General features: G+C 46.1%; 2 protein-coding genes across 4 annotated transcripts; both read left to right on the top strand.

The window, feature by feature from the left end:
• Positions 1-15,689: 15,689 nt before the first annotated feature.
• LOC6604406 (uncharacterized protein CG13380) lies at positions 15,690-16,501 on the top strand. Its single transcript, XM_002029271.2, has 3 exons — positions 15,690-15,737; positions 15,801-16,096; positions 16,160-16,501. Exons 1-3 carry the CDS (start codon positions 15,734-15,736, stop codon positions 16,283-16,285), a joined length of 426 nt encoding a protein of 141 aa, XP_002029307.2. The 5' UTR covers positions 15,690-15,733; the 3' UTR covers positions 16,286-16,501.
• Positions 16,502-16,831: 330 nt separating this feature from the next.
• LOC6593924 (putative gustatory receptor 28b) lies at positions 16,832-26,072 on the top strand. Of its 3 annotated transcripts, none has more exons than XM_026987771.1 (3): positions 16,832-17,500; positions 25,199-25,759; positions 25,831-26,072. In XM_026987771.1, the coding sequence occupies exons 1-3, from the start codon at positions 16,832-16,834 to the stop codon at positions 25,957-25,959; spliced, it is 1,359 nt and encodes a 452-aa protein (XP_026843572.1). In that variant the 3' UTR covers positions 25,960-26,072. The 3 variants fall into 3 exon arrangements, with proteins under 3 accessions (XP_026843572.1, XP_026843573.1, XP_026843574.1); XM_026987772.1 differs by lacking the exon at positions 16,832-17,500 and adding an exon at positions 18,303-19,074; XM_026987773.1 differs by lacking the exon at positions 16,832-17,500 and adding an exon at positions 23,628-24,260.
• Positions 26,073-26,766: the final 694 nt, after the last annotated feature.

Here is a 26,766-nt window from a genome sequence, read left to right as displayed (position 1 = left end):
GACAATGGGGATCCTGCCTGTCGACTGCCATCAAAATCTCCACTTCGGAAATGAGGCCGATTTTTTGAAAATTTAATGATGTAACCATCATGATTTTTTGCGAAAATCGTCAAATAATGGATGTCCTTTTTTCGGATGGCAGTCGACAGGCAGGAGTCTCCCGATCACGAAAAGACATGCCACTCCCCGATCGACTGCCGTATCGCTGAGATATAGAGTGCAGAAAAACCAGTATCTCAAAGATACATATGCACATCCCAATCTTCGGAATGCTATATCTCACACAAATAGGGTCAGATCGGTGCAGGACCCACTCTCCCAGGACAGTGGGGATCCTGCCTGTCGATTGCCATCAAAATCTCCACTTCGGAAATGAGGCCGATTTTTTGAAAATTTAATGATGTAACCATCATGATATTTTGCGAAAATCGTCAAATAATGGATGTCCTTTTTTCGGATGGCAGTCGACAGGCAGGAGTCTCCCGATCACGAAAAGACATGCCACTCCCCGATCGACTGCCGTATCGCTGAGATATAGAGTGCAGAAAAACCAGTATCTCAAAGATACATATGCACATCCCAATCTTCGGAATGCTATATCTCACACAAATAGGGTCAGATCGGTGCAGGACCCACTCTCCCAGGACAGTGGGGATCCTGCCTGTCGACTGCCATCAAAATCTCGACATCGGAAATGAGGCCGATTTTTTGAAAATTTAATGATGTAACCATCATGATTTTTTGCGAAAATCGTCAAATAATGGATGTCCTTTTTTCGGATGGCAGTCGACAGGCAGGAGTCTCCCGATCACGAAAAGACATGCCACTCCCCGATCGACTGCCGTATCGCTGAGATATAGAGTGCAGAAAAACCAGTATCTCAAAGATACATATGCACATCCCAATCTTCGGAATGCTATATCTCACACAAATAGGGTCAGATCGGTGCAGGACCCACTCTCCCAGGACAGTGGGGATCCTGCCTGTCGATTGCCATCAAAATCTCCACTTCGGAAATGAGGCCGATTTTTTGAAAATTTAATGATGTAACCATCATGATTTTTTGCGAAAATCGTCAAATAATGGATGTCCTTTTTTCGGATGGCAGTCGACAGGCAGGAGTCTCCCGATCACGAAAAGACATGCCACTCCCCGATCGACTGCCGTATCGCTGAGATATAGAGTGCAGAAAAACCAGTATCTCAAAGATACATATGCACATCCCAATCTTCGGAATGCTATATCTCACACAAATAGGGTCAGATCGGTGCAGGACCCACTCTCCCAGGACAGTGGGGATCCTGCCTGTCGACTGCCATCAAAATCTCGACATCGGAAATGAGGCCGATTTTTTGAAAATTTAATGATGTAACCATCATGATTTTTAGCGAAAATCGTCAAATAATGGATGTCCTTTTTTCGGATGGCAGTCGACAGGCAGGAGTCTCCCGATCACGAAAAGACATGCCACTCCCCGATCGACTGCCGTATCGCTGAGATATAGAGTGCAGAAAAACCAGTATCTCAAAGATACATATGCACATCCCAATCTTCGGAATGCTATATCTCACACAAATAGGGTCAGATCGGTGCAGGACCCACTCTCCCAGGACAGTGGGGATCCTGCCTGTCGACTGCCATCAAAATCTCGACATCGGAAATGAGGCCGATTTTTTGAAAATTTAATGATGTAACCATCATGATTTTTTGCGAAAATCGTGAAAAAATGGATGTCCCTTTTTCGGATGACAGTCGACAGGCAGGACTCTCCTAATCATAAAGACATGATCAAAAGACATGCCACGCCCCGATCGACTGCCGTATCGCTGAGATATAGAGTGCAGAAAAACCAGTATCTCAAAGATACATATGCACATCCCAATCTTCGGAATGCTATATCTCACACAGATAGGGTCAGGTCGGTGCAGGACCCACTCTCCCAGGACAGTGGGGATCCTGCCTGTCGACTGCCATCAAAATCTCGACATCGGAAATGAGGCCGATTTTTTGAAAATTTAATGATGTAACCATCATGATTTTTTGCGAAAATCGTGAAAAAATGGATGTCCCTTTTTCGGATGGCAGTCGACAGGCAGGACTCTCCCGATCACGAAAATACATGCCACTCCCCGATCGACTGCCGTATCGCTGAGATATAGAGTGCAGAAAAACCAGTATCTCAAAGATACATATGCACATCCCAATCTTCGGAATGCTATATCTCACACAAATAGGGTCAGATCGGTGCAGGACCCACTCTCCCAGGACAGTGGGGATCCTGCCTGTCGACTGCCATCAAAATCTCGACATCGGAAATGAGGCCGATTTTTTGAAAATTTAATGATGTAACCATCATGATTTTTTGCGAAAATCGTCAAATAATGGATGTCCTTTTTTCGGATGGCAGTCGACAGGCAGGAGTCTCCCGATCACGAAAAGACATGCCACTCCCCGATCGACTGCCGTATCGCTGAGATATAGAGTGCAGAAAAACCAGTATCTCAAAGATACAAATGCACATCCCAATCTTCGGAATGCTATATCTCACACAAATAGGGTCAGATCGGTGCAGGACCCACTCTCCCAGGACAGTGGGGATCCTGCCTGTCGATTGCCATCAAAATCTCCACTTCGGAAATGAGGCCGATTTTTTGAAAATTTAATGATGTAACCATCATGATTTTTTGCGAAAATCGTCAAATAATGGATGTCCTTTTTTCGGATGGCAGTCGACAGGCAGGAGTCTCCCGATCACGAAAAGACATGCCACTCCCCGATCGACTGCCGTATCGCTGAGATATAGAGTGCAGAAAAACCAGTATCTCAAAGATACAAATGCACATCCCAATCTTCGGAATGCTATATCTCACACAAATAGGGTCAGATCGGTGCAGGACCCACTCTCCCAGGACAGTGGGGATCCTGCCTGTCGACTGCCATCAAAATCTCGACATCGGAAATGTGGCCGATTTTTTGAAAATTTAATGATGTAACCATCATGATTTTTTGCGAAAATCGTGAAAAAATGGATGTCCCTTTTTCGGATGACAGTCGACAGGCAGGACTCTCCTAATCATAAAGACATGATCAAAAGACATGCCACGCCCCGATCGACTGCCGTATCGCTGAGATATAGAGTGCAGAAAAACCAGTATCTCAAAGATACATATGCACATCCCAATCTTCGGAATGCTATATCTCACACAAATAGGGTCAGATCGGTGCAGGACCCACTCTCCCAGGACAGTGGGGATCCTGCCTGTCGATTGCCATCAAAATCTCCACTTCGGAAATGAGGCCGATTTTTTGAAAATTTAATGATGTAACCATCATGATTTTTTGCGAAAATCGTCAAATAATGGATGTCCTTTTTTCGGATGGCAGTCGACAGGCAGGACTCTCCCGATCACGAAAAGACATGCCACTCCCCGATCGACTGCCGTATCGCTGAGATATAGAGTGCAGAAAAACCAGTATCTCAAAGATACATATGCACATCCCAATCTTCGGAATGCTATATCTCACACAAATAGGGTCAGATCGGTGCAGGACCCACTCTCCCAGGACAGTGGGGATCCTGCCTGTCGATTGCCATCAAAATCTCCACTTCGGAAATGAGGCCGATTTTTTGAAAATTTAATGATGTAACCATCATGATTTTTTGCGAAAATCGTCAAATAATGGATGTCCTTTTCTCGGATGGCAGTCGACAGGCAGGAGTCTCCCGATCACGAAAAGACACGCCACTCCCCGATCGACTGCCGTATCGCTGAGATATAGAGTGCAGAAAAACCAGTATCTCAAAGATACATATGCACATCCCAATCTTCGGAATGCTATATCTCACACAAATAGGGTCAGATCGGTGCAGGACCCACTCTCCCAGGACAGAGGGGATCCTGCCTGTCGACTGCCATCGAAATCTCCACTTCGGAAATGAGGCCGATTTTTTGAAAATTTAATGATGTAACCATCATGATTTTTTGCGAAAATCGTGAAAAAATGGATGTCCCTTTTTCGGATGGCAGTCGACAGGCAGGACTCTTCTGATCAGAAAGAGACATGCCACGCCCCGATTGGCTGCCGTATCGCTGAGATTTAGAGTGCAGAAAAACCAGTATCTCAAAGATACATATGCACATCCCAATCTTCGGAATGCTATATCTCACACAAATAGGGTCAGGTCGGTGCAGGACCCACTCTCCCAGGACAGAGGGGATCCTGCCTGTCGACTGCCATCGAAATCTCCACTTCGGAAATGAGGCCGATTTTTTGAAAATTTAATGATGTAACCATCATGATTTTTTGCGAAAATCGTCAAATAATGGATGTCCCTTTTTCGGATGACAGTCGACAGGCAGGACTCTCCCGATCACGAAAAGACATGCCACTCCCCGATCGACTGCCGTATCGCTGAGATTTAGAGTGCAGAAAAACCAGTATCTCAAAGATACATATGCACATCCCAATCTTCGGAATGCTATATCTCACACAAATAGGGTCAGGTCGGTGCAGGACCCACTCTCCCAGGACAGAGGCGATCCTGCCTGTCGACTGCCATCGAAATCTCCACTTCGGAAATGAGGCCGATTTTTTGAAAATTTAATGATGTAACCATCATGATTTTTTGCGAAAATCGTGAAAAAATGGATGTCCTTTTTCCGGATGGCACTCGACAGGCAGGACTCTCCTAATCATAAAGACATGATCAAAAGGCATGCCACGCCCCGATCGACTGCCGTATCGCTGAGATATAGAGTGCAGAAAAACCAGTATCTCAAAGATATGCACATCCCAATCTTCGGAATGCTATATCTCACACAAATAGGGTCAGATCGGTGCAGGACCCACTCTCCCAGGACAGTGGGGATCCTGCCTGTCGACTGCCATCGAAATCTCCACTTCGGAAATGAGGCCGATTTTTTGAAAATTTAATGATGTAACCATCATGATTTTTTGCGAAAATCGTGAAAAAATGGATGTCCTTTTTCCGGATGGCACTCGACAGGCAGGACTCTCCTAATCATAAAGACATGATCAAAAGGCATGCCACGCCCCGATCGACTGCCGTATCGCTGAGATATAGAGTGCAGAAAAACCAGTATCTCAAAGATATGCACATCCCAATCTTCGGAATGCTATATCTCACACAAATAGGGTCAGATCGGTGCAGGACCCACTCTCCCAGGACAGTGGGGATCCTGCCTGTCGACTGCCATCGAAATCTCGACATCGGAAATGAGGCCGATTTTTTGAAAATTTAATGATGTAACCATCATGATTTTTTGCGAAAATCGTGAAAAAATGGATGTCCTTTTTCCGGATGGCAGTCGACAGGCAGGACTCTTCTGATCAGAAAGAGACATGCCACGCCCCGATTGGCTGCTGTATCGCTGAGATATAGAGTGCAGAAAAACCAGTATCTCAAAGATACATATGCACATCCCAATCTTCGGAATGCTATATCTCACACAAATAGGGTCAGGTCGGTGCAGGACCCACTCTCCCAGGACAGAGGGGATCCTGCCTGTCGACACGAGGAGGTCTTGAATCAACTTGATCTGATTTTTACGATTTACGAATTACGGAATGACTCCCCTTCTACGCTATTATTCAGACCCATGTCTTCCATGCCGTATCCCTGAGATATAGAGTGCAGAAAAACCAGTATCTCAAAGATATGCACATCCCAATCTTCGGAATGCTATATCTCACACAAATAGGGTCAGGTCGGTGCAGGACCCACTCTCCCAGGACAGAGGGGATCCTGCCTGTCGACTGCCATCGAAATCTCCACTTCGGAAATGAGGCCGATTTTTTGAAAATTTAATGATGTAACCATCATGATTTTTTGCGAAAATCGTCAAAAAATGGATGTCCTTTTTCCGGATGGCACTCGACAGGCAGGACTCTTCTGATCAGAAGGAGACATGCCACTCCCCGATCGACTGCCGTATCGCTGAGATTTAGAGTGCAGAAAAACCAGTATCTCAAAGATACATATGCACATCCCTATCTTCGGAATGCTATATCTCACACAAATAGGGTCAGATCGGTGCAGGACCCACTCTCCCAGGACAGTGGGGATCCTGCCTGTCGACTGCCATCGAAATCTCGACATCGGAAATGAGGCCGATTTTTTGAAAATTTAATGATGTAACCATCATGATTTTTTGCGAAAATCGTGAAAAAATGGATGTCCTTTTTTCGGATGGCAGTCGACAGGCAGGACTCTTCTGATCAGAAGGAGACATGCCACTCCCCGATCGACTGCCGTATCGCTGAGATTTAGAGTGCAGAAAAACCAGTATCTCAAAGATACATATGCACATCCCTATCTTCGGAATGCTATATCTCACACAAATAGGGTCAGATCGGTGCAGGACCCACTCTCCCAGGACAGTGGGGATCCTGCCTGTCGATTGACATCAAAATCTCCACTTCGAAAATGAGGCCGATTTTTTGAAAATTTAATGATGTAACCATCATGATTTTTTGCGAAAATCGTGAAATATTGCATGTCCTTTTTCGGATGGCAGTTGACAGGCAGGACTCTCCTAATCATAAAGACATGATCAAAAGACATGCCACGCCCCGATCGACTGCCGTATCGCTGAGATATAGAGTGCAGAAAAACCAGTATCTCAAAGATATGCACATCCAAATCTTCGGAATGCTATATCTCACACAAATAGGGTCAGATCGGTGCAGGACCCACTCTCCCAGGACAGTGGGGATCCTGCCTGTCGACACGAGGAGGTCTTGAATCAACTTGATCTGATTTTTACGATTTACGAATTACGGAATGACTCCCCTTCTACGCTATTATTCAGACCCATATCTTCCATGCCGTATCCCTGAGATATAGAGTGCAGAAAAACCAGTATCTCAAAGATATGCACATCCCAATCTTCGGAATGCTATATCTCACACAAATAGGGTCAGGTCGGTGCAGGACCCACTCTCCCAGGACAGAGGGGATCCTGCCTGTCGACTGCCATCGAAATCTCCACTTCGGAAATGAGGCCGATTTTTTGAAAATTTAATGATATAACTATCATGATTTTTTGCGAAAATCGTGAAAAAATGGATGTCCCTTTTTCGGATGGCAGTCGACAGGCAGGACTCTTCTGATCAGAAGGAGACATGCCACTCCCCGATCGACTGCCGTATCGCTGAGATTTAGAGTGCAGAAAAACCAGTATCTCAAAGATACATATGCACATCCCTATCTTCGGAATGCTATATCTCACACAAATAGGGTCAGATCGGTGCAGGACCCACTCTCCCAGGACAGTGGGGATCCTGCCTGTCGACTGCCATCGAAATCTCGACATCGGAAATGAGGCCGATTTTTTGAAAATTTAATGATGTAACCATCATGATTTTTTTGCGAAAATCGTCAAAAAATGGATGTCCTTTTTCCGGATGGCAGTCGACAGGCAGGACTCTCCTAATCATAAAGACATGATCAAAAGACATGCCACGCCCCGATCGACTGCCGTATCGCTGAGATATAGAGTGCAGAAAAACCAGTATCTCAAAGATACATATGCACATCACAATCTTCGGAATGCTATATCTCACACAAATAGGGTCAGATCGGTGCAGGACCCACTCTCCCAGGACAGTGGGGATCCTGCCTGTCGATTGACATCAAAATCTCCACTTCGAAAATGAGGCCGATTTTTTGAAAATTTAATGATGTATGATTTTTTGCGAAAATCGTCAAAAAATGGATGTCCTTTTTCCGGATGGCACTCGACAGGCAGGACTCTCCTAATCATAAAGACATGATCAAAAGGCATGCCACGCCCCGATCGACTGCCGTATCGCTGAGATATAGAGTGCAGAAAAACCAGTATCTCAAAGATATGCACATCCCAATCTTCGGAATGCTATATCTCACACAAATAGGGTCAGATCGGTGCAGGACCCACTCTCCCAGGACAGTGCATGTCCTGCCTGTCGACTGCCATCGAAATCTCCACTTCGGAAATGAGGCCGATTTTTTGAAAATTTAATGATGTAACCATCATGATTTTTTGCGAAAATCGTGAAAAAATGGATGTCCTTTTTTCGGATGGCAGTCGACAGGCAGGACTCTCCCGATCACGAAAGGACATGCCACTCCCCGATCGACTGCCGTATCGCTGATCTATAGAGTGCAGAAAAACCAGTATCTCAAAGATACATATGCACATCCCAATCTTCGGAAGGCTATATCTCACACAAATAGGGTCAGATCGGTGCAGGATCCACTGTCCCAGGACAGTGGGAATCCTGCCTGTCAACTGCCACCAAAATCTCCACTTCGGAAATGAGGCCGATTTTTTGAAAATTTAATGATGTAACCATCATGATTTTTTGCGAAAATCGTCAAAAAATGGATGTCCTTTTTCCGGATGGCACTCGACAGGCAGGACTCTCCTAATCATAAAGACATGATCAAAAGGCATGCCACGCCCCGATCGACTGCCGTATCGCTGAGATATAGAGTGCAGAAAAACCAGTATCTCAAAGATATGCACATCCCAATCTTCGGAATGCTATATCTCACACAAATAGGGTCAGATCGGTGCAGGACCCACTCTCCCAGGACAGTGCATGTCCTGCCTGTCGACTGCCATCGAAATCTCCACTTCGGAAATGAGGCCGATTTTTTGAAAATTTAATGATGTAACCATCATGATTTTTTGCGAAAATCGTGAAATAATGGATGTCCTTTTTTCGGATGGCAGTCGACAGGCAGGACTCTTCTGATCAGAAAGAGACATGCCACGCCCCGATTGGCTGCCGTATCGCTGAGATATAGAGTGCAGAAAAACCAGTATCTCAAAGATACATATGCTCATCCCTATCTTCGGGATGCTATATCTCACACAAATAGGGTCAGATCGGTGCAGGACCCACTCTCCCAGGACAGTGGGGATCCTGCCTGTCGACACGAGGAGGTCTTGAATCAACTTGATCTGATTTTTACGATTTACGAATTACGGAATGACTCCCCTTCTACGCTATTATTCAGACCCATATCTTCCATGCCGTATCCCTGAGATATAGAGTGCAGAAAAACCAGTATCTCAAAGATATGCACATCCAAATCTTTCGGAATGCTATATCTCACACAAATAGGGTCAGATCGGTGCAGGACCCACTCTCCCAGGACAGTGGGGATCCGCCTGTCGACTGCCATCGAAATCTCGACATCGGAAATGAGGCCGATTTTTTGAAAATTTAATGATGTAACCATCATGATTTTTTGCGAAAATCGTCAAAAAATGGATGTCCTTTTTTCGGATGGCACTCGACAGGCAGGACTCTCCTAATCATAAAGACATGATCAAAAGATGCCACGCCCCGATCGACTGCCGTATCGCTGAGATATAGAGTGCAGAAAAACCAGTATCTCAAAGATATGCACATCCCAATCTTCGGAATGCTATATCTCACACAAATAGGGTCAGATCGGTGCAGGACCCACTCTCCCAGGACAGTGGGGATCCTGCCTGTCGACTGCCATCGAAATCTCGACATCGGAAATGAGGCCGATTTTTTGAAAATTTAATGATGTAACCATCATGATTTTTTGCGAAAATCGTCAAAAAATGGATGTCCTTTTTTCGGATGGCAGTCGACAGGCAGGAGTCTCCCGATCACGAAAGGACATGCCACTCCCCGATTGGCTGCCGTATCGCTGAGATATAGAGTGCAGAAAAACCAGTATCTCAAAGATACATATGCACATCCCTATCTTCGGAATGCTATATCTCACACAAATAGGGTCAGATCGGTGCAGGACCCACTCTCCCAGGACAGTGGGGATCCTGCCTGTCGACACGAGGAGGTCTTGAATCAACTTGATCTGATTTTTACGATTTACGAATTACGGAATGACTCCCCTTCTACGCTATTATTCAGACCCATATCTTCCATGCCGTATCCCTGAGATATAGAGTGCAGAAAAACCAGTATCTCAAAGATATGCACATCCAAATCTTCGGAATGCTATATCTCACACAAATAGGGTCAGATCGGTGCAGGACCCACTCTCCCAGGACAGTGGGGATCCTGCCTGTCGACTGCCATCGAAATCTCGACATCGGAAATGAGGCCGATTTTTTGAAAATTTAATGATGTAACCATCATGATTTTTTGCGAAAATCGTCAAAAAATGGATGTCCTTTTTCCGGATGGCACTCGACAGGCAGGACTCTCCTAATCATAAAGACATGATCAAAAGGCATGCCACGCCCCGATCGACTGCCGTATCGCTGAGATATAGAGTGCAGAAAAACCAGTATCTCAAAGATATGCACATCCCAATCTTCGGAATGCTATATCTCACACAAATAGGGTCAGATCGGTGCAGGACCCACTCTCCCAGGACAGTGGGGATCCTGCCTGTCGACTGCCATCGAAATCTCGACATCGGAAATGAGGCCGATTTTTTGAAAATTTAATGATGTAACCATCATGATTTTTTGCGAAAATCGTGAAAAAATGGATGTCCTTTTTTCGGATGGCAGTCGACAGGCAGGACTCTCCCGATCACGAAAGGACATGCAACTCCCCGATCGACTGCCGTATCGCTGAGATATAGAGTGCAGAAAAACCAGTATCTCAAAGATACATATGCACATCCCAATCTTCGGAATGCTATATCTCACACAAATAGGGTCAGATCGGTGCAGGACCCACTCTCCCAGGACAGTGGGGATCCTGCCTGTCGACTGCCATCAAAATCTCCACTTCGGAAATGAGGCCGATTTTTTGAAAATTTAATGATGTAACCATCATGATTTTTTGCGAAAATCGTGAAAAAATGGATGTCCCTTTTTCGGATGGCAGTCGACAGGCAGGAGTCTCCCGATCACGAAAAGACATGCCACGCCCCGATCGACTGCCGTATCGCTGAGATATAGAGTGCAGAAAAACCAGTATCTCAAAGATACATATGCACGTCCAAATCTTCGGAATGCTATATCTCACACAAATAGGGTCAGATCGGTGCAGGACCCACTCTCCCAGGACAGTGGGGATCCTGCCTGTCGACACGAGGAGGTCTTGAATCAACTTGATCTGATTTTTACGATTTACGAATTACGGAATGACTCCCCTTCTACGCTATTATTCAGACCCATATCTTCCATGCCGTATCCCTGAGATATAGAGTAATGATGTAACCATCATGATTTTTTGCGAAAATCGTGAAAAAATGGATGTCCTTTTTTCGGATGGCAGTCGACAGGCAGGACTCTCCTAATCATAAAGACATGATCAAAAGACATGCCACTCCCCGATCGACTGCCGTATCGCTGAGATATAGAGTGCAGAAAAACCAGTATCTCAAAGATACATATGCACATCCCAATCTTCGGAATGCTATATCTCACACAAAGAGAGCCAGATCGGTACAGGACCCACTCTCCCAGGACAGTGGGGATCCTGCCTGTCGACTGCCATCAAAATCTCCACTTCGGAAATGAGGCCGATTTTTTGAAAATTTAATGATGTAACCATCATGATTTTTTGCGAAAATCGTGAAAAAATGGATGTCCCTTTTTCGGATGGCAGTCGACAGGCAGGACTCTTCTGATCAGAAAGAGACATGCCACGCCCCGATCGGCTGCCGTATCGCTGAGATATAGAGTGCAGAAAAACCAGTATCTCAAAGATACATATGCACATCCCAATCTTCGGAATGCTATATCTCACACAAAGAGAGCCAGATCGGTACAGGACCCACTCTCCCAGGACAGTGGGGATCCTGCCTGTCGACTGCCATCAAAATCTCCACTTCGGAAATGAGGCCGATTTTTTGAAAATTTAATGATGTAACCATCATGATTTTTTGCGAAAATCGTGAAATAATGGATGTCCTTTTTTCGGATGGCAGTCGACAGGCAGGACTCTCCCGATCACGAAAAGACATGCCACTCCCCGATCGACTGCCGTATCGCTGAGATATAGAGTGCAGAAAAACCAGTATCTTAAAGATATGCACATCCAAATCTTCGGAATGCTATATCTCACACAAATAGGGTCAGATCGGTGCAGGACCCACTCTCCCAGGACAGTGGGGATCCTGCCTGTCGACTGCCATCAAAATCTGTCCCAGGACAGTGGGAATCCTGCCTGTCAACTGCCATCAAAATCTCCACTTCGGAAATGAGGCCGATTTTTTGAAAATTTAATGATGTAACCATCATGATTTTTTGCGAAAATCGTGAAAAAATGGATGTCCCTTTTTCGGATGACACTCGACAGGCAGGACTCTCCTAATCATAAAGACATGATCAAAAGGCATGCCACGCCCCGATCGACTGCCGTATCGCTGAGATATAGAGTGCAGAAAAACCAGTATCTCAAAGATATGCACATCCCAATCTTCGGAATGCTATATCTCACACAAATAGGGTCAGATCGGTGCAGGACCCACTCTCCCAGGACAGTGGGGATCCTGCCTGTCGACTGCCATCGAAATCTCGACATCGGAAATGAGGCCGATTTTTTGAAAATTTAATGATGTAACCATCATGATTTTTTGCGAAAATCGTGAAAAAATGGATGTCCTTTTTTCGGATGGCAGTCGACAGGCAGGACTCTCCCGATCACGAAAGGACATGCAACTCCCCGATCGACTGCCGTATCGCTGAGATATAGAGTGCAGAAAAACCAGTATCTCAAAGATACATATGCACGTCCAAATCTTCGGAATGCTATATCTCACACAAATAGGGTCAGATCGGTGCAGGACCCACTCTCCCAGGACAGTGGGGATCCTGCCTGTCGACTGCCATCAAAATCTCCACTTCGGAAATGAGGCCGATTTTTTGAAAATTTAATGATGTAACCATCATGATTTTTTGCGAAAATCGTGAAAAAATGGATGTCCCTTTTTCGGATGGCAGTCGACAGGCAGGAGTCTCCCGATCACGAAAAGACATGCCACGCCCCGATCGACTGCCGTATCGCTGAGATATAGAGTGCAGAAAAACCAGTATCTCAAAGATACATATGCACGTCCAAATCTTCGGAATGCTATATCTCACACAAATAGGGTCAGATCGGTGCAGGACCCACTCTCCCAGGACAGTGGGGATCCTGCCTGTCGACACGAGGAGGTCTTGAATCAACTTGATCTGATTTTTACGATTTACGAATTACGGAATGACTCCCCTTCTACGCTATTATTCAGACCCATATCTTCCATGCCGTATCCCTGAGATATAGAGTGCAGAAAAACCAGTATCTCAAAGATATGCACATCCCAATCTTCGGAATGCTATATCTCACACAAATAGGGTCAGATCGGTGCAGGACCCACTCTCCCAGGACAGTGGGGATCCTGCCTGTCGACTGCCATCGAAATCTCGACATCGGAAATGAGGCCGATTTTTTGAAAATTTAATGATGTAACCATCATGATTTTTTGCGAAAATCGTGAAAAAATGGATGTCCTTTTTTCGGATGGCAGTCGACAGGCAGGACTCTCCTAATCATAAAGACATGATCAAAAGACATGCCACTCCCCGATCGACTGCCGTATCGCTGAGATATAGAGTGCAGAAAAACCAGTATCTCAAAGATACATATGCACATCCCAATCTTCGGAATGCTATATCTCACACAAAGAGAGCCAGATCGGTACAGGACCCACTCTCCCAGGACAGTGGGGATCCTGCCTGTCGACTGCCATCAAAATCTCCACTTCGGAAATGAGGCCGATTTTTTGAAAATTTAATGATGTAACCATCATGATTTTTTGCGAAAATCGTGAAAAAATGGATGTCCCTTTTTCGGATGGCAGTCGACAGGCAGGACTCTTCTGATCAGAAAGAGACATGCCACGCCCCGATCGGCTGCCGTATCGCTGAGATATAGAGTGCAGAAAAACCAGTATCTCAAAGATACATATGCACATCCCAATCTTCGGAATGCTATATCTCACACAAAGAGAGCCAGATCGGTACAGGACCCACTCTCCCAGGACAGTGGGGATCCTGCCTGTCGACTGCCATCAAAATCTCCACTTCGGAAATGAGGCCGATTTTTTGAAAATTTAATGATGTAACCATCATGATTTTTTGCGAAAATCGTGAAAAAATGGATGTCCTTTTTTCGGATGGCAGTCGACAGGCAGGACTCTCCTAATCATAAAGACATGATCAAAAGACATGCCACTCCCCGATCGACTGCCGTATCGCTGAGATATAGAGTGCAGAAAAACCAGTATCTCAAAGATACATATGCACATCCCAATCTTCGGAATGCTATATCTCACACAAAGAGAGCCAGATCGGTACAGGACCCACTCTCCCAGGACAGTGGGGATCCTGCCTGTCGACTGCCATCAAAATCTCCACTTCGGAAATGAGGCCGATTTTTTGAAAATTTAATGATGTAACCATCATGATTTTTTGCGAAAATCGTGAAAAAATGGATGTCCCTTTTTCGGATGGCAGTCGACAGGCAGGACTCTCCCGATCACGAAAAGACATGCCACTCCCCGATCGACTGCCGTATCGCTGAGATATAGAGTGCAGAAAAACCAGTATCTCAAAGATACATATGCACATCCCAATCTTCGGAATGCTATATCTCACACAAATAGGGTCAGATCGGTGCAGGACCCACTCTCCCAGGACAGTGGGAATCCTGCCTGTCGATTGCCATAAAAATCTCCACTTCGGAAATAAGGCCGATTTTTTGAAAATTTAATGATGTAACCATCATGATTTTTTGCGAAAATCGTGAAATAATGGATGTCCCTTTTTCGGATGGCAGTCGACAGGCAGGACTCTCCCGATCACGAAAGGACATGCCACTCCCCGATCGACTGCCGTATCGCTGAGATATAGAGTGCAGAAAAACCAGTATCTCAAAGATACATATGCACATCCCAATCTTCGGAATGCTATATCTCACACAAATAGGGTCAGATCGGTGCAGGACCCACTCTCCCAGGACAGTGGGGATCCTGCCTGTCGATTGCCATCAAAATCTCGACATCGGAAATGAGGCCGATTTTTTGAAAATTTAATGATTTTTTGCGAAAATCGTGAAAAAATGGCTATGTCTCAGCGATACGGCAGCCGATCGGAGTGCGGCATAATTGTCCGCGTGCACGCAAGAGGAATTCCGGGCCACACGATGGGGCAACCTGCTAAATTGAAAGGAAGACTTAAATAAAGTAAATGAATAAATTATTACTTAATAACTTTACCTGGCGGGGCTGGAGGAGAAGATCGCAAAGTACGTCGTAAATCGTAAAAATGTGGGTAGGTAAATCGCGGATGCAGTATCGATCCGGCAACAGCAAAATGAGTTCAAAAAGAGGGAGCGCGCGACAACTGATTTAAAGTGGGAAAATCAACAGAGAGGCGCAGGACACGGAAAAGAGAAGGTTAAAGCCTCGGGCCGCTTATCCGAGATAATACATATATCATGAAATATGCTCTCATAAGGAATAAACAATTCGTAATCTCTTTCGGGAGCTGGGATCATCGGTATTCAATTAACGTTCAGCAGCCCCGTTACTTGGAAATTAAAGTAGGCTTTGCAAAAGGCGTCATTTGTATTTGAGCTTAGAAAATTCTCGAGGTGATTTGCATTGGATAAGTAAGCTGTGTAAAGTAGGTTGTAATTCGGAACATTCAATCAAGCATTAGTTGAGGTCGGATTTATTCTTATTGCTGAACATAAAGTCGTGTTATAAATCAGAAGAAAAATGGGTAAGCCTTTCATTGAACACAAGAGTGCGGTGGGGCTAATTTTTCTTACCATTCCGGTATAAGAGGGAACAGATCAAAACGCAATTTTCACCCGTCTTAACTCGATTTACGTAAATCTGAACGGAGCTTCGCTGCATGACGTGTCATACCGATGTCCGGCACGAAAGATTCTTGGCCAGAAGAATAACATGCAGGTCAGAAAATACCCATTTTTGAGCGCCGACAACGCCGATGTGGAATCGAAGAGTGACATTGTTAAGAAATGCATATGTGAGCGTCCGATGAAGCGCCTCGAGTGTAGTCGCTGCCGCCACCACTTCCGTGGACGTGTTGCCACAATATGCGAGAAGCATCCAATGGTGAGTTCTTTCCTAGGTCTTTCTTTACTTTTGGTTATGGTCTAACATCACATGTGCCCACAGGAGACTTTCCTGATGGACTTTCGCCAGTGTCCCTACTGTTCGGCGAGTCGCGACAAGATCAAGGAATCTGATTTGACCTGGGATCCTAGATCTGAGATCCGTAAGACACCCGATGATTCTCTGTAAATCGAGTTACTCGCCAGCATCAGAATCAGAATCAAGAACTGTACAATACCAGAAGGGTCGGAGTCTCGACTGAAGTTGCGCGTGTTGTGCGGGAAACACTCTTTATTTGTTGCTGGTAAAAAGACAATCTGTAACATTACAAATCAATATGATTATTGCCTGAATATCATACCTATTAAAACTGCAGTTCAATGATATTTTACTGTGTAGCCCATGCTCGTTCCCTGTTTTTTACTGTGCGCCTATGTATTATATTATATTATATGCACATTATTCCTTCCACTTGAACTAAGCCCATCATATTATGAATTAAGTACCCTCCTTAATTGGTGAAACGAACTAGATAACGTCGCGGGGGGGGGCAACGATTCTATCAGGTATTACAAATTAAACTTGTTGCCATGGCAGCCGCAGCCATACACCAACAGTGCCGTACCGAGATATGCATTTTAATCTGCGATATGGAGAAGCACTCCGGCGATAACTTAAATTAGACAGAGTCGCACAAAAGTATGCCGCGGATCGACACTTAGTCGGAGTTTACCCATGATACGTAGCGGTTTGAAGTCATATCGGGCCTGCAGGCGGCGGGTGGGCGACGCGCTCAGTGCCCGTGACTACTACGGAGCCATCCAGATGCTGATTGCCATTGCCTATGTCCTGGGCATTACACCGTTCGTGGTGACTCACAGCGCAAAGGGGGAGTCCGGGATGCAGCAATCCTGGTATGGATTTGTCAATGCCATCTCCCGATGGGTGCTGCTCGCCTACTGTTACACGTACATCAATCTCCACAACGAGAGCCTAATTGGCTACTTCATGCGGAATCGGATCTCGCAGTTCAGCACCCGGCTCCACAACATTTGTGGAATTTGGTCGGCAGTCTTTACCTTCATCATGCCCCTGCTGCTGCGCCGACACCTGCAGCGATTCATCGAGGATGTTATGGAGGTGGATCGGCGCCTGGACCGGCTCCGCCACCCCGTCAATTTCAATGCAGTCTTTGGAGTAGCCACCTTGGTTTTGGCCTTGGTTGCCCTGCTGGACACCATTATTACTGTCACCTGTCTGGTGTGCCTGGCCCAGATGGAGGTGCGCGCCTCTTGGCAGCTAATATTCATCCTGGTCTACGAACTCATGGCCATATCCATGACAATTGTCATGTTTTCTTTAATCACGCGAACGGTTCAACGCCGCTTGAACTATCTGCATACGGTGAGTAGATGTAAAGGAGGAGTTTAAATTGTGATGATATGGCAACTATAAAGAAAATCTCCAAGAATGGTCCACCCATTCTTTAATTCTCTTTTGGGCTACCCTTGGCCTCGCATTACTCATCAATTTGCTGTGACATAGAAATGCTTTTTGGGGCCTCATGCAACATCTTGGAAATTCTATAGTCGTTGGTTGGACTTATCGCTTAAAGTATATGAAGCACAATCAAAGTTCATCTCCATCCTTGTGCTATTTCTGTCATCATATTCCACCTGTCAATCAGACTAGAGTCTTAACTAACATATGCCCATGAGAAACCCTGTGCGAAGCAAATTAAAAGAAGAAATCTGATTAGCTTATGGTAAGCAAATGGCCAGGAACAACCCCATACCTCACCCATCCCACTGTCTACATAGCTAGCCCAGCCCCCCTAGTACCCTAGTACACTCGTGGATAGTTGAAGTGTGACCAGATATGCGATTACCCGAGTGTCACACGATAATGAAGATAATGAATTGCCCGTCACGAAGCGCACATAGACAGACAACACACATGCTGGCTGGCTGGCAGCTTTCATTCTGGCCAAACAAATGAATAAAATTCAAGGCGTCGTCGCCTTGGCCATGTTCTCTTCCAACAAGGACACGGACTCCCACAGAGGGACACTTGTTGCTGCCGCCCTGCCCTGCCCTGCCACTGGCTGTTGCAAATCCCAGGCAACATCATAATGAGCTTCTGGCTGGGCATAACTTCCGCCTGCCGGCATTTGTTTTTATTTTCGCCACAGCTCCTTCCACCACTCGTTTGCTCGTTTAAATTCTTCGTAGGACATCGTTATCCATTTGTGAGCCAGTTCGCATTGACACTTTCACCCGGACGGTTGTGAACGCTCCCTGCTGTTGGCTGTTCTGTGTTTCCCCCTGATAGTCATGTCCACTGCGCTGCGTCGGGTGCGCAAGTACTTCATCTCATCGCAGGTCTATGAGGCACTACGTCCATTGTTCTTCCTCACATTTCTGTACGGACTGACGCCGTTCCATGTGGTCCGTCGGAAGATGGGGGAATCCTATCTGAAGATGTCTTGCTTTGGCGTATTCAATATCTTCATCTACATATGCTTGTGCGGCTTCTGTTACATCTCATCGTTGCGGCAGGGCGAGTCCATTGTGGGCTACTTCTTTCGCACGGAAATCTCTACCATCGGCGATCGTTTGCAGATCTTCAATGGCCTGATTGCCGGTGCTGTGATCTACACTTCGGCCATCCTGAAACGTTGCAAGCTGCTGGGAACCCTGACGATCCTTCACAGTCTCGATACGAACTTCTCCAATATTGGGGTGCGCGTAAAGTATTCCCGTATCTTCCGATATTCGATACTGGTGCTGGTCTTCAAGCTCCTCATTTTGGGTGTGTATTTTGTGGGCGTGTTCCGGCTGCTCGTCTCCCTCGATGTGACGCCCTCGTTCTGTGTCTGCATGACATTCTTCCTGCAACATTCGGTTGTTTCAATCGCGATTTGCTTGTTCTGCGTGATTGCCTTCAGCTTCGAGCGACGTCTCAGTATCATCAATCAGGTGAGTGTGAGGTGGCGAGTGCCTCTGGTAAATATTTACCCGCAAAAAGCCACAAAAAGCAGGTGCAGACAGCGTGTCTGTCCGAGGGTAATCGCTTTTACCATCATGTCGCTTTATTGCTCATGCCCCAATGAAGTGAAGTAAAAATTAATTTATGTAAATCCAAGGACACACAAGAGTGCTTTGCTGTGTATTTTTATTGGTTTAACCTGGTTGCTGCTCTTCAAAGATCGTGTGCTCTGATTTAGTTTGACATAGAGTGGAGAGGACTGACTTATGAGTTATGGTCAACAAGTGTTGCCTATTTTTGGCGGTCTGTAATGACGGCAAATGGAGGAAACTGAGATTGTGGACTTGTGATTTGTTTTGGATGTAATTTCGTAATTGAGAGATTGGGATATGAGTGCCGTCATCTTGTTCCAATGATGATCTGAATCGAAGAAATTTGCTTACACTTATATTGTAGTCCTTCTTTGTATCTCTTGAGGAAGCCTTTGTAATGGGCAGGCCATTGGTTTAATTCAATCGTATCGATGAAAAAGTTTCGTAGCGGAAGTAGGATTTGGTTTTAAAGGATCTACCTGCAGCTGATCCTTCGCCTTCTTCTTCGCCTGCTCGGTGGGGGTGTTGCACAGCGGTATTTGGTCCTGTAGCTTGTAAACGCCCATCTCAGACTTCTGATCACAATGCCTATATGGCGGCAAAGCTTCCATGCTTTCACAAGCATCTTGTAACCCACACAAGTGGTGTCCTGATCGTTCAATTCTGGGGAGCCACTGGCCCATCTCCGTGTTGTGTGAGAAGGGCAGGGAGGCTTGTCTGCCTCGTCCTGCGCTACCCTACTGGATGGACTTTGCTCCTTGCACAGTGAGCCATGGTGTGGCTGCATTGTCCCACCCGTTTCCGGGTGACGGAAAATCTCCGCCCGGGGCTGTCCTTCGGTGGGATTGTTGGCCTTCGGCTGGGCGGTGATTGAGCAGATGTTGTTGTTGCCGCTCGTGCGGATGGGGAGCTTCCTAGTGCGTATCCCGGCGAAAGCGGTACTGCCCACTTTTGTCCGCTTCGGGTTCGCGTAGCCGAGCCAGCCGCGGCAGTTGGCTGCCTCGCAGTAGCAGGGCTGGGCAATCCTGTCGTACGGCTGGTACCGGTAATCGAAGGTGATCTCCTCCCCCGGCATAATGCTCTTCACGCTGAAGAGGCCGATCCTCAGCTCCCCGTTGACCGTCCACTTCTGGGTCTCTGCATTGGGATCGCAGCTGTGGTTCATGAAACGCGATATGTTGCCCCCCATCGTGGCATCGATGATGGCCCCACCCCGCAGCGCCATGAAGTAGTAATGCCGGTTGCGCCCCTCTGCGTAGCGATGCTGACGTCGCTCGAACTCCGCGCTGTCGATCACCTCTCCCACATACTCCATGATGAACTCTCCGGCTGGGATCGCCAGTTCGGCCGAAATCCCACAGCCCTTCTTCTCGGTGCGGAAGACGCGACAGGGCCAGCACTGGTTCAGCTGAAAGCGTTTGTTCGTGCACCGCTCTCCGTTGGAGCACAGCGGACCACACTCGATCATCAGCATACGGTTGATGCAGCCCGATCCGCAGAACAGATACTCCTCGGACTGGGCCTCCTCATCGCCAGTGAGGTAGCAGTTGCACTCCATCTCCGCATTCTCCTGGCTCACCTGCCTGGAACATCTGTATTGGTTCTCGCGGAGCAGCTGGAACGTGAACAGGCCCTCGCTGCGCAGGAACTGCTCGTTGATGGCCTCCGTGTTGGCCAGCATCGCCATCTGGTCCTCCATGCTGATGGATGGCGGATTGAAAGAAATGACGCTTCCCTGGCTGACCTTCGGCCTTTGGGTCTTTTGTTTGATGCGGTGCGAGCGTCGCACGCCGCCCCCGCCACCTCCGTCTTCATTGTAGCCCAGAAGATTGAAAGCCGTCGGGGAGTCGTCCTGGTTAGGCCTGGCGCTGAAACAGGGTCCTGGATAGACGGAAAGAGCTCTCATTTTCATTTTAAAATACAATCTTTTTAGAAATGACACTATTTTCACAGACATTTCAAAGATTAAATATTCCGCCCATCCCAAATTGCTGATTGGTGCTATGGACAAAGAATGTACCAATTATCATGTGTTCAATTTCAAAAATTTAACGGTTGGTATCTTGCACCCATGAAAAAAAGGCGCAACTGGTTGAAATTGAGACAACAGAGTTGATTTCGCATCGTTTCGTATCGAAAATCATCCCTGTATCTCTGCTGCGATTTAAATAAAATTATTCAACAAAATGACATATTTACAGGCACTCCTATCTTATTCTTTCTGCGACTCACCCTTTTTCAACTAAACGGTTTTCAATGCAGAATTATGCAAATTCAAGAGTATTCTTGGAATCACTCGCAACATTAAAGTTTCACTTTTCTACGCATTATTTAAATCAGCCAACGAACTCAATGGAAACCATCATAATCATGTCATTTATGATACCCTTAAGTCCGATGGCACTCTTCCGCGCAAGCTGGGCGAAATCTCACCTGACGAAAGGACACAAAAACACACACACCTAATAACCATGGCAATATCCTGTTGAACAATTGACATAAATTCATTTGAGCATTTCACGGAAACCATAAAACTCATTAGGCTTATGATGGGGGTCAATAAACGCAGGGAAAAAGTGGAGAGAACATCATTATTGGTCTCTGGTCATTCATTGATCCAAATAGAAAATATCCCCGCAGGTTGACCGACAAAGGCACGCGGGAAAAACTTCCCCTGAATGTGGGGAAATCGGACCATGACAGAGAATACCCTGGGGTAAAGATGTCCCCTGGGGAAACGCCATTAATTAAAATGCAGCAGCTTAAGCTAATAGGTTAATGGTCGGACCCCGAACGGAAGGCAGCTTGCCAAACGGCTGTCTAGACCGGGACAGTACATAAAAATGGAAAATTATTTACTTTTCCTGCTGGCCCCACCTAATGGGAGAGTTTCCTGGGAGGAGGTGCCACGCTCTTGAGCGTGGTAGCCTGGTAGAAATGCAAATCATTTGTGGTCTCTGGCGTCAGTTGCCGGGCGAAGCTCAAACGGAGCGGACACTACACGAATCATGGAAGCGGGCAAGGATACGGATACGGTCGAAATAGAGGTCGAGTCCGGCCTGTGCCAGCCGTTGCGCCGTCGCGTGCGTCGTTTCCTCTCCGCCAAACAGCTGTACGAGTGTCTGCGCCCAGTCTTCCATGTGACCTACTGGCACGGTCTCACATCCTTCTACATCAGCAGCGACAGTGCCACAGGCCGCAAGGACATCAAAAAGACTATATTCGGCTTTGTCAACGGGATCATCCACATAACCCTCTATGCCATCTGCTATACCCTCACGATCTTCAACAATTGCGAGTCCGTGGCCAGCTATTTCTTCCGTTCCCGCATCACCTACTTTGGGGACATGATGCAGATTGTTAGCGGCTTTATTGGCGTCACTGTCATCTATCTGACGTCCATCATCCCCAACCATCGCTTGGAGCGTTGCCTTGAGAAGTTTCACACTATGGACATGCAACTGCAGACCGTTGGCATCAAGATCATGTACAGCAAGGTCCTGCGATTCAGCTATATGATTCTGTTCTCCATGTTTATGGTGAACATTTGCTTCACCTGTGGCACCTTCTCCGTGCTGTACTCTTCGCTAGTGGCCCCCAGTATGGCATTGCACTTCACCTTCCTCATTCAACATACAGTCATCTCTATAGCCATTGCCGTTTTCACTTGCTTTACGTATCTGGTGGAGATGCGTCTGGTGATGGTAAATAAGGTAAGGTTTAAAAAGGCTTTGTTTCAGTCCTGATAAAATTGTTATATCGAGAGATCTTGCCTCTGGAATAAACTTGATCTCTTACCGGTCTTTGGATGAAGATTCCCCAAAAGATATTACGAGCTTAAGAAGTACGAACTATCTTTGGGGGAATCTTCATCCAAAGACCGGTAAGAGATCAAGTTTATTCCAGAGGCAAAGGCAAACTACTCTTAAAGCACTTCATACGTCATACAAATTATATAGACTTGAGACTCAGACAATTCCCTCTCCTATTCTTGAAAACTATCGCCCAGTCTCTCCCACCAATTTAATAATTCCCAAATCAATCACAATACTCACCAAGAAACCTTATTACCTTGGGGTTAAACCCTTAAAGCGTGGTTTCTTATACAATTCAATTAATTTAATTAGCACGGACACTGGCCATGAACCATGAACCATGAACCCGCCAGTTTTATAATTTCATAAACGCTGGCCAACAAAATGAGGGTAAAAACTGTCATTAAATAAAAACTTGCTGAATGTGTGATGGACGGGTTTCCATTACCTGACCTGTCAGCGGCGAAGAGTAGACAACAGTTAGCCAGCCATCAAGTCCAAGGTGTGAGTATGTGGGTTCTTGGGTTCTTGGGTCATGAAAACTTTAAGAACTAATGAGAGAACTGAACTTTAGGATAAAGCTATAAAAGGAACTTGTGTCCACAGAATGGATAACAGTTGTCCGTTGCACTTGCGATGAGTGGATTTTGGCGGGAGTTGTTCCACCCGAGAGATGCCCACGGCTCGCAGCAGACGCTGCTCCTGTGCACCTACATCCTGGGTCTGACGCCATTCCGACTCAGGGGCGAGGCGGGGGCTCGACACTACCAGCTTAGTAAAATAGGGTACTTGAATGCCCTCATCCAGTTGAGCTTCTTCAGCTACTGCTTCCTCACGGCCCTCATTCAGCAGCAGAGCATTGTGGGCTATTTCTTCAAGTCAGAAATATCTCAGGTCGGGGAATCGCTACAAAAATTCATCGGCATGACAGGCATGTCCATACTCTTCCTGTGCAGCACCATCCGGGTGCGCCTGCTGATTCACCTCTGCAATCTGATATCCCGCATTGATGGACATCTACTGGATGTGGGTGTGGTCTTCAATTATCCGGCAATCATGAGGTTGAGGCACTCGCAGCTCTTTCTGATGTCCACCGTGCAGTTGGCGTATTTAATAAGCTCCACTTGGATGCTGCTGCGGAACGATGTGAGGCCCAGCTATCCCGCAGCTGTGGCCTTCTATGTGCCCCTGATCTTTCTGCTGAGCACCGTGATCCTGTTTGGAGCCTTCCTCCATCGTCTGTGGCAACACCTGGAAGCATTGAATAAGGTGTGAAACTGAAACTGTACAATAATTTAATGACATGTTTTACTGTCCTGTCTGCCGTTTGAAGCTCTTTATTTAATTAGCTGCGTATTAGTCAGGACGATTATTGGTAATCATCCCATCAATTGGGGTAGAGTTCCATTTCATTAGCGTCTCAGTATTCATAGAGATTACCATCCCGCCCGGGCGAGTCAGAGTCGGAAGCTACTCAATTGGCTACGTTACTCATACGCCATGTGGCTGTTCAATCGTTTGGTTTACATGGCGCGTCCTCACGACGTCTACACCTGTTACCGGGTGACCCTGTGGCTGGCACTCTGGCTGGGCATTGTGCCCTACTATGTGACCAGCACATCCGCCGGCAGCAGCAGACTCAGTGCATCCTACTTTGGTTACTTCAACATCATCTTTCGCATGATTGTATACGTTGTGAACTTTGTGTACAGTACCCTCGATCCTCGCTCCCTGATGTCAAACTTCTTTCTGTCGGACATCTCGAATGTGATCGATGGCCTGCAGAAAGTCAATGGAATGTTTGGCATCATAGCCATACTCCTCATATCACTGGCCAAGCGTCGGAAGCTGCTGCATGTCCTGGCCGTATTCGATTGCCTGGAACGTGAGTCGTTTCCGCGGGTTGGGATAACCCATCACCAGGGACCTGCAGCACGGCGTATGAATCGCTTGGTCCTCGTCATGACTGGCACTACGACGGCCTATATCACTTGCAGCTTTCTCATGATCAGCATGAGAGATGCGGGCACATTCTCCATATCCTCGGTTATAAGTTATTTTTCGCCGCATTTCATAGTTTGTGCCGTTTGCTTTTTGGCGGGCAATTTGATGATCAAATTGCGCATCTACTTGAGTGCTCTAAATAAGGTTAAGATAGATCTGATTCTAAAGTTATTCATTGAAAAATTCATTTGTTGTATTTGCAGGTCCTGAAGAACCTCTCCCATCAGTGGGACTCTCACAGCTTGAAGGGAGTGGTCCAGAAACAACGTTCCCTCCAATGTCTCGACTCCTTTTCCATGTACACAATTGTGACCAAAGATCCGGCAGAGATTATACAGGAATCCATGGAGATACATCACCTGATTTGCGAGGCTGCCGCCACGGCCAACAAATACTTCACCTACCAACTGCTTACGATCATATCCATTGCCTTTCTGATCATTGTTTTCGATGCGTACTATGTTCTGGAGACATTGCTGGGCAAATCGAAGCGCGAAAGCAAATTCAAAACCGTGGAATTCGTCACCTTCTTCTCGTGTCAAATGATTCTGTACTTGATTGCCATCATTTCGATTGTCGAGGGCAGCAATCGGGCCATCAAGAAGAGCGAAAAAACTGGAGGCATAGTCCACTCTCTGATGAACAAAACCAAAAGCCCGGAGGTCAAGGAAAAGCTACAACAATTTTCCATGCAATTACTGCACTTGAAAATCAATTTTACAGCCGCGGGTCTCTTCAACATCGATAGAACTTTGTATTTTACGGTAAGTGGTTGGATAGAATAAACTACGAGTTGTGTAGTATTTCACTCATTTTCCCTTATCTTCTTTAACAGATCAGTGGTGCGTTGACCACGTATCTCATCATCTTGCTGCAGTTCACATCCAATTCCCCCCACAATAGCAATGGGAATTATTATTCCTGTTGTGAGACCTTCAATAATATAACGAATCATACAAATTAGATGTAAATGTATGTAGTTACGAATATACATACTACCAATTATGGGTGTGGAGTGAGTGCGATGGAGCCGGGGTGAAATGATATAGAATACGAGTACGTCCAGATGTTTGTGCAACTACCATGTACCAGAATATGTATTTTTTGTATGTATATGTTTGTTCTTGTTGCTTTCAAAGTGTTGTCTATACTCCAATTAATTATTGGCAATAAATAATCGTAAAAAAGAATTTAAAGTGCTGTTTTAGTAGAACTTGAGTTAGAGAATCCGCTTATTCCTTCCTTTTTTTGTGTTTTAGCCGACAAACCCATCAGGTTAATGCTCTTAATATCTTGAGTGAATTTTCCTTTCTGCTTATTGCCAATTTTTGGTCGGGTTGCGTGGGCCCTAAATGCCTTTTCGCGCTTGCCATAAATTGTTTGCCAATTGTAATGTATAGCCTGTAGTACGGTGGAGTGGTTCAAAAAATGTCCGGGTCACGGAATCGCGCTGAACTCGAGGCAATTGTTTGCTGATGACCTTGTCTCCGGGCCCCCTTCTGAACCTCCTCGCGGTGGCTCATTTAAGCTTAATTAAATATTTGTCGCTATTGATATTAGCTTATTATGCTGTCCCAGCGTCCATGTGTCTGCCTTATAACGTGTGCCGTGTAACGTGTGCCGTGTGCCGTGTGCCAAGGTGTGTGTTGCAGACCCTTTAACGATTTTGATATATGAGCCTTGTCTCGCGTTAGCTGTTGGCACCGAACAATGACAATGGCAATCATCATCAGCCGGGCACTTCCGTTCTTCAGTTTGCGGAAAATACGCG

Source organism: Drosophila persimilis, unplaced genomic scaffold, assembly GCF_003286085.1.
Source record: "Drosophila persimilis strain 14011-0111.01,24,50 unplaced genomic scaffold, DperRS2 tig00000124-arrow-pilon, whole genome shotgun sequence".
In the NCBI taxonomy this organism is placed as follows: domain Eukaryota; kingdom Metazoa; phylum Arthropoda; class Insecta; order Diptera; family Drosophilidae; genus Drosophila; species Drosophila persimilis.
The sequence above is the reverse complement of the archived record's forward strand: the minus strand, read 5'-3'. Positions and strand labels throughout refer to the sequence as shown.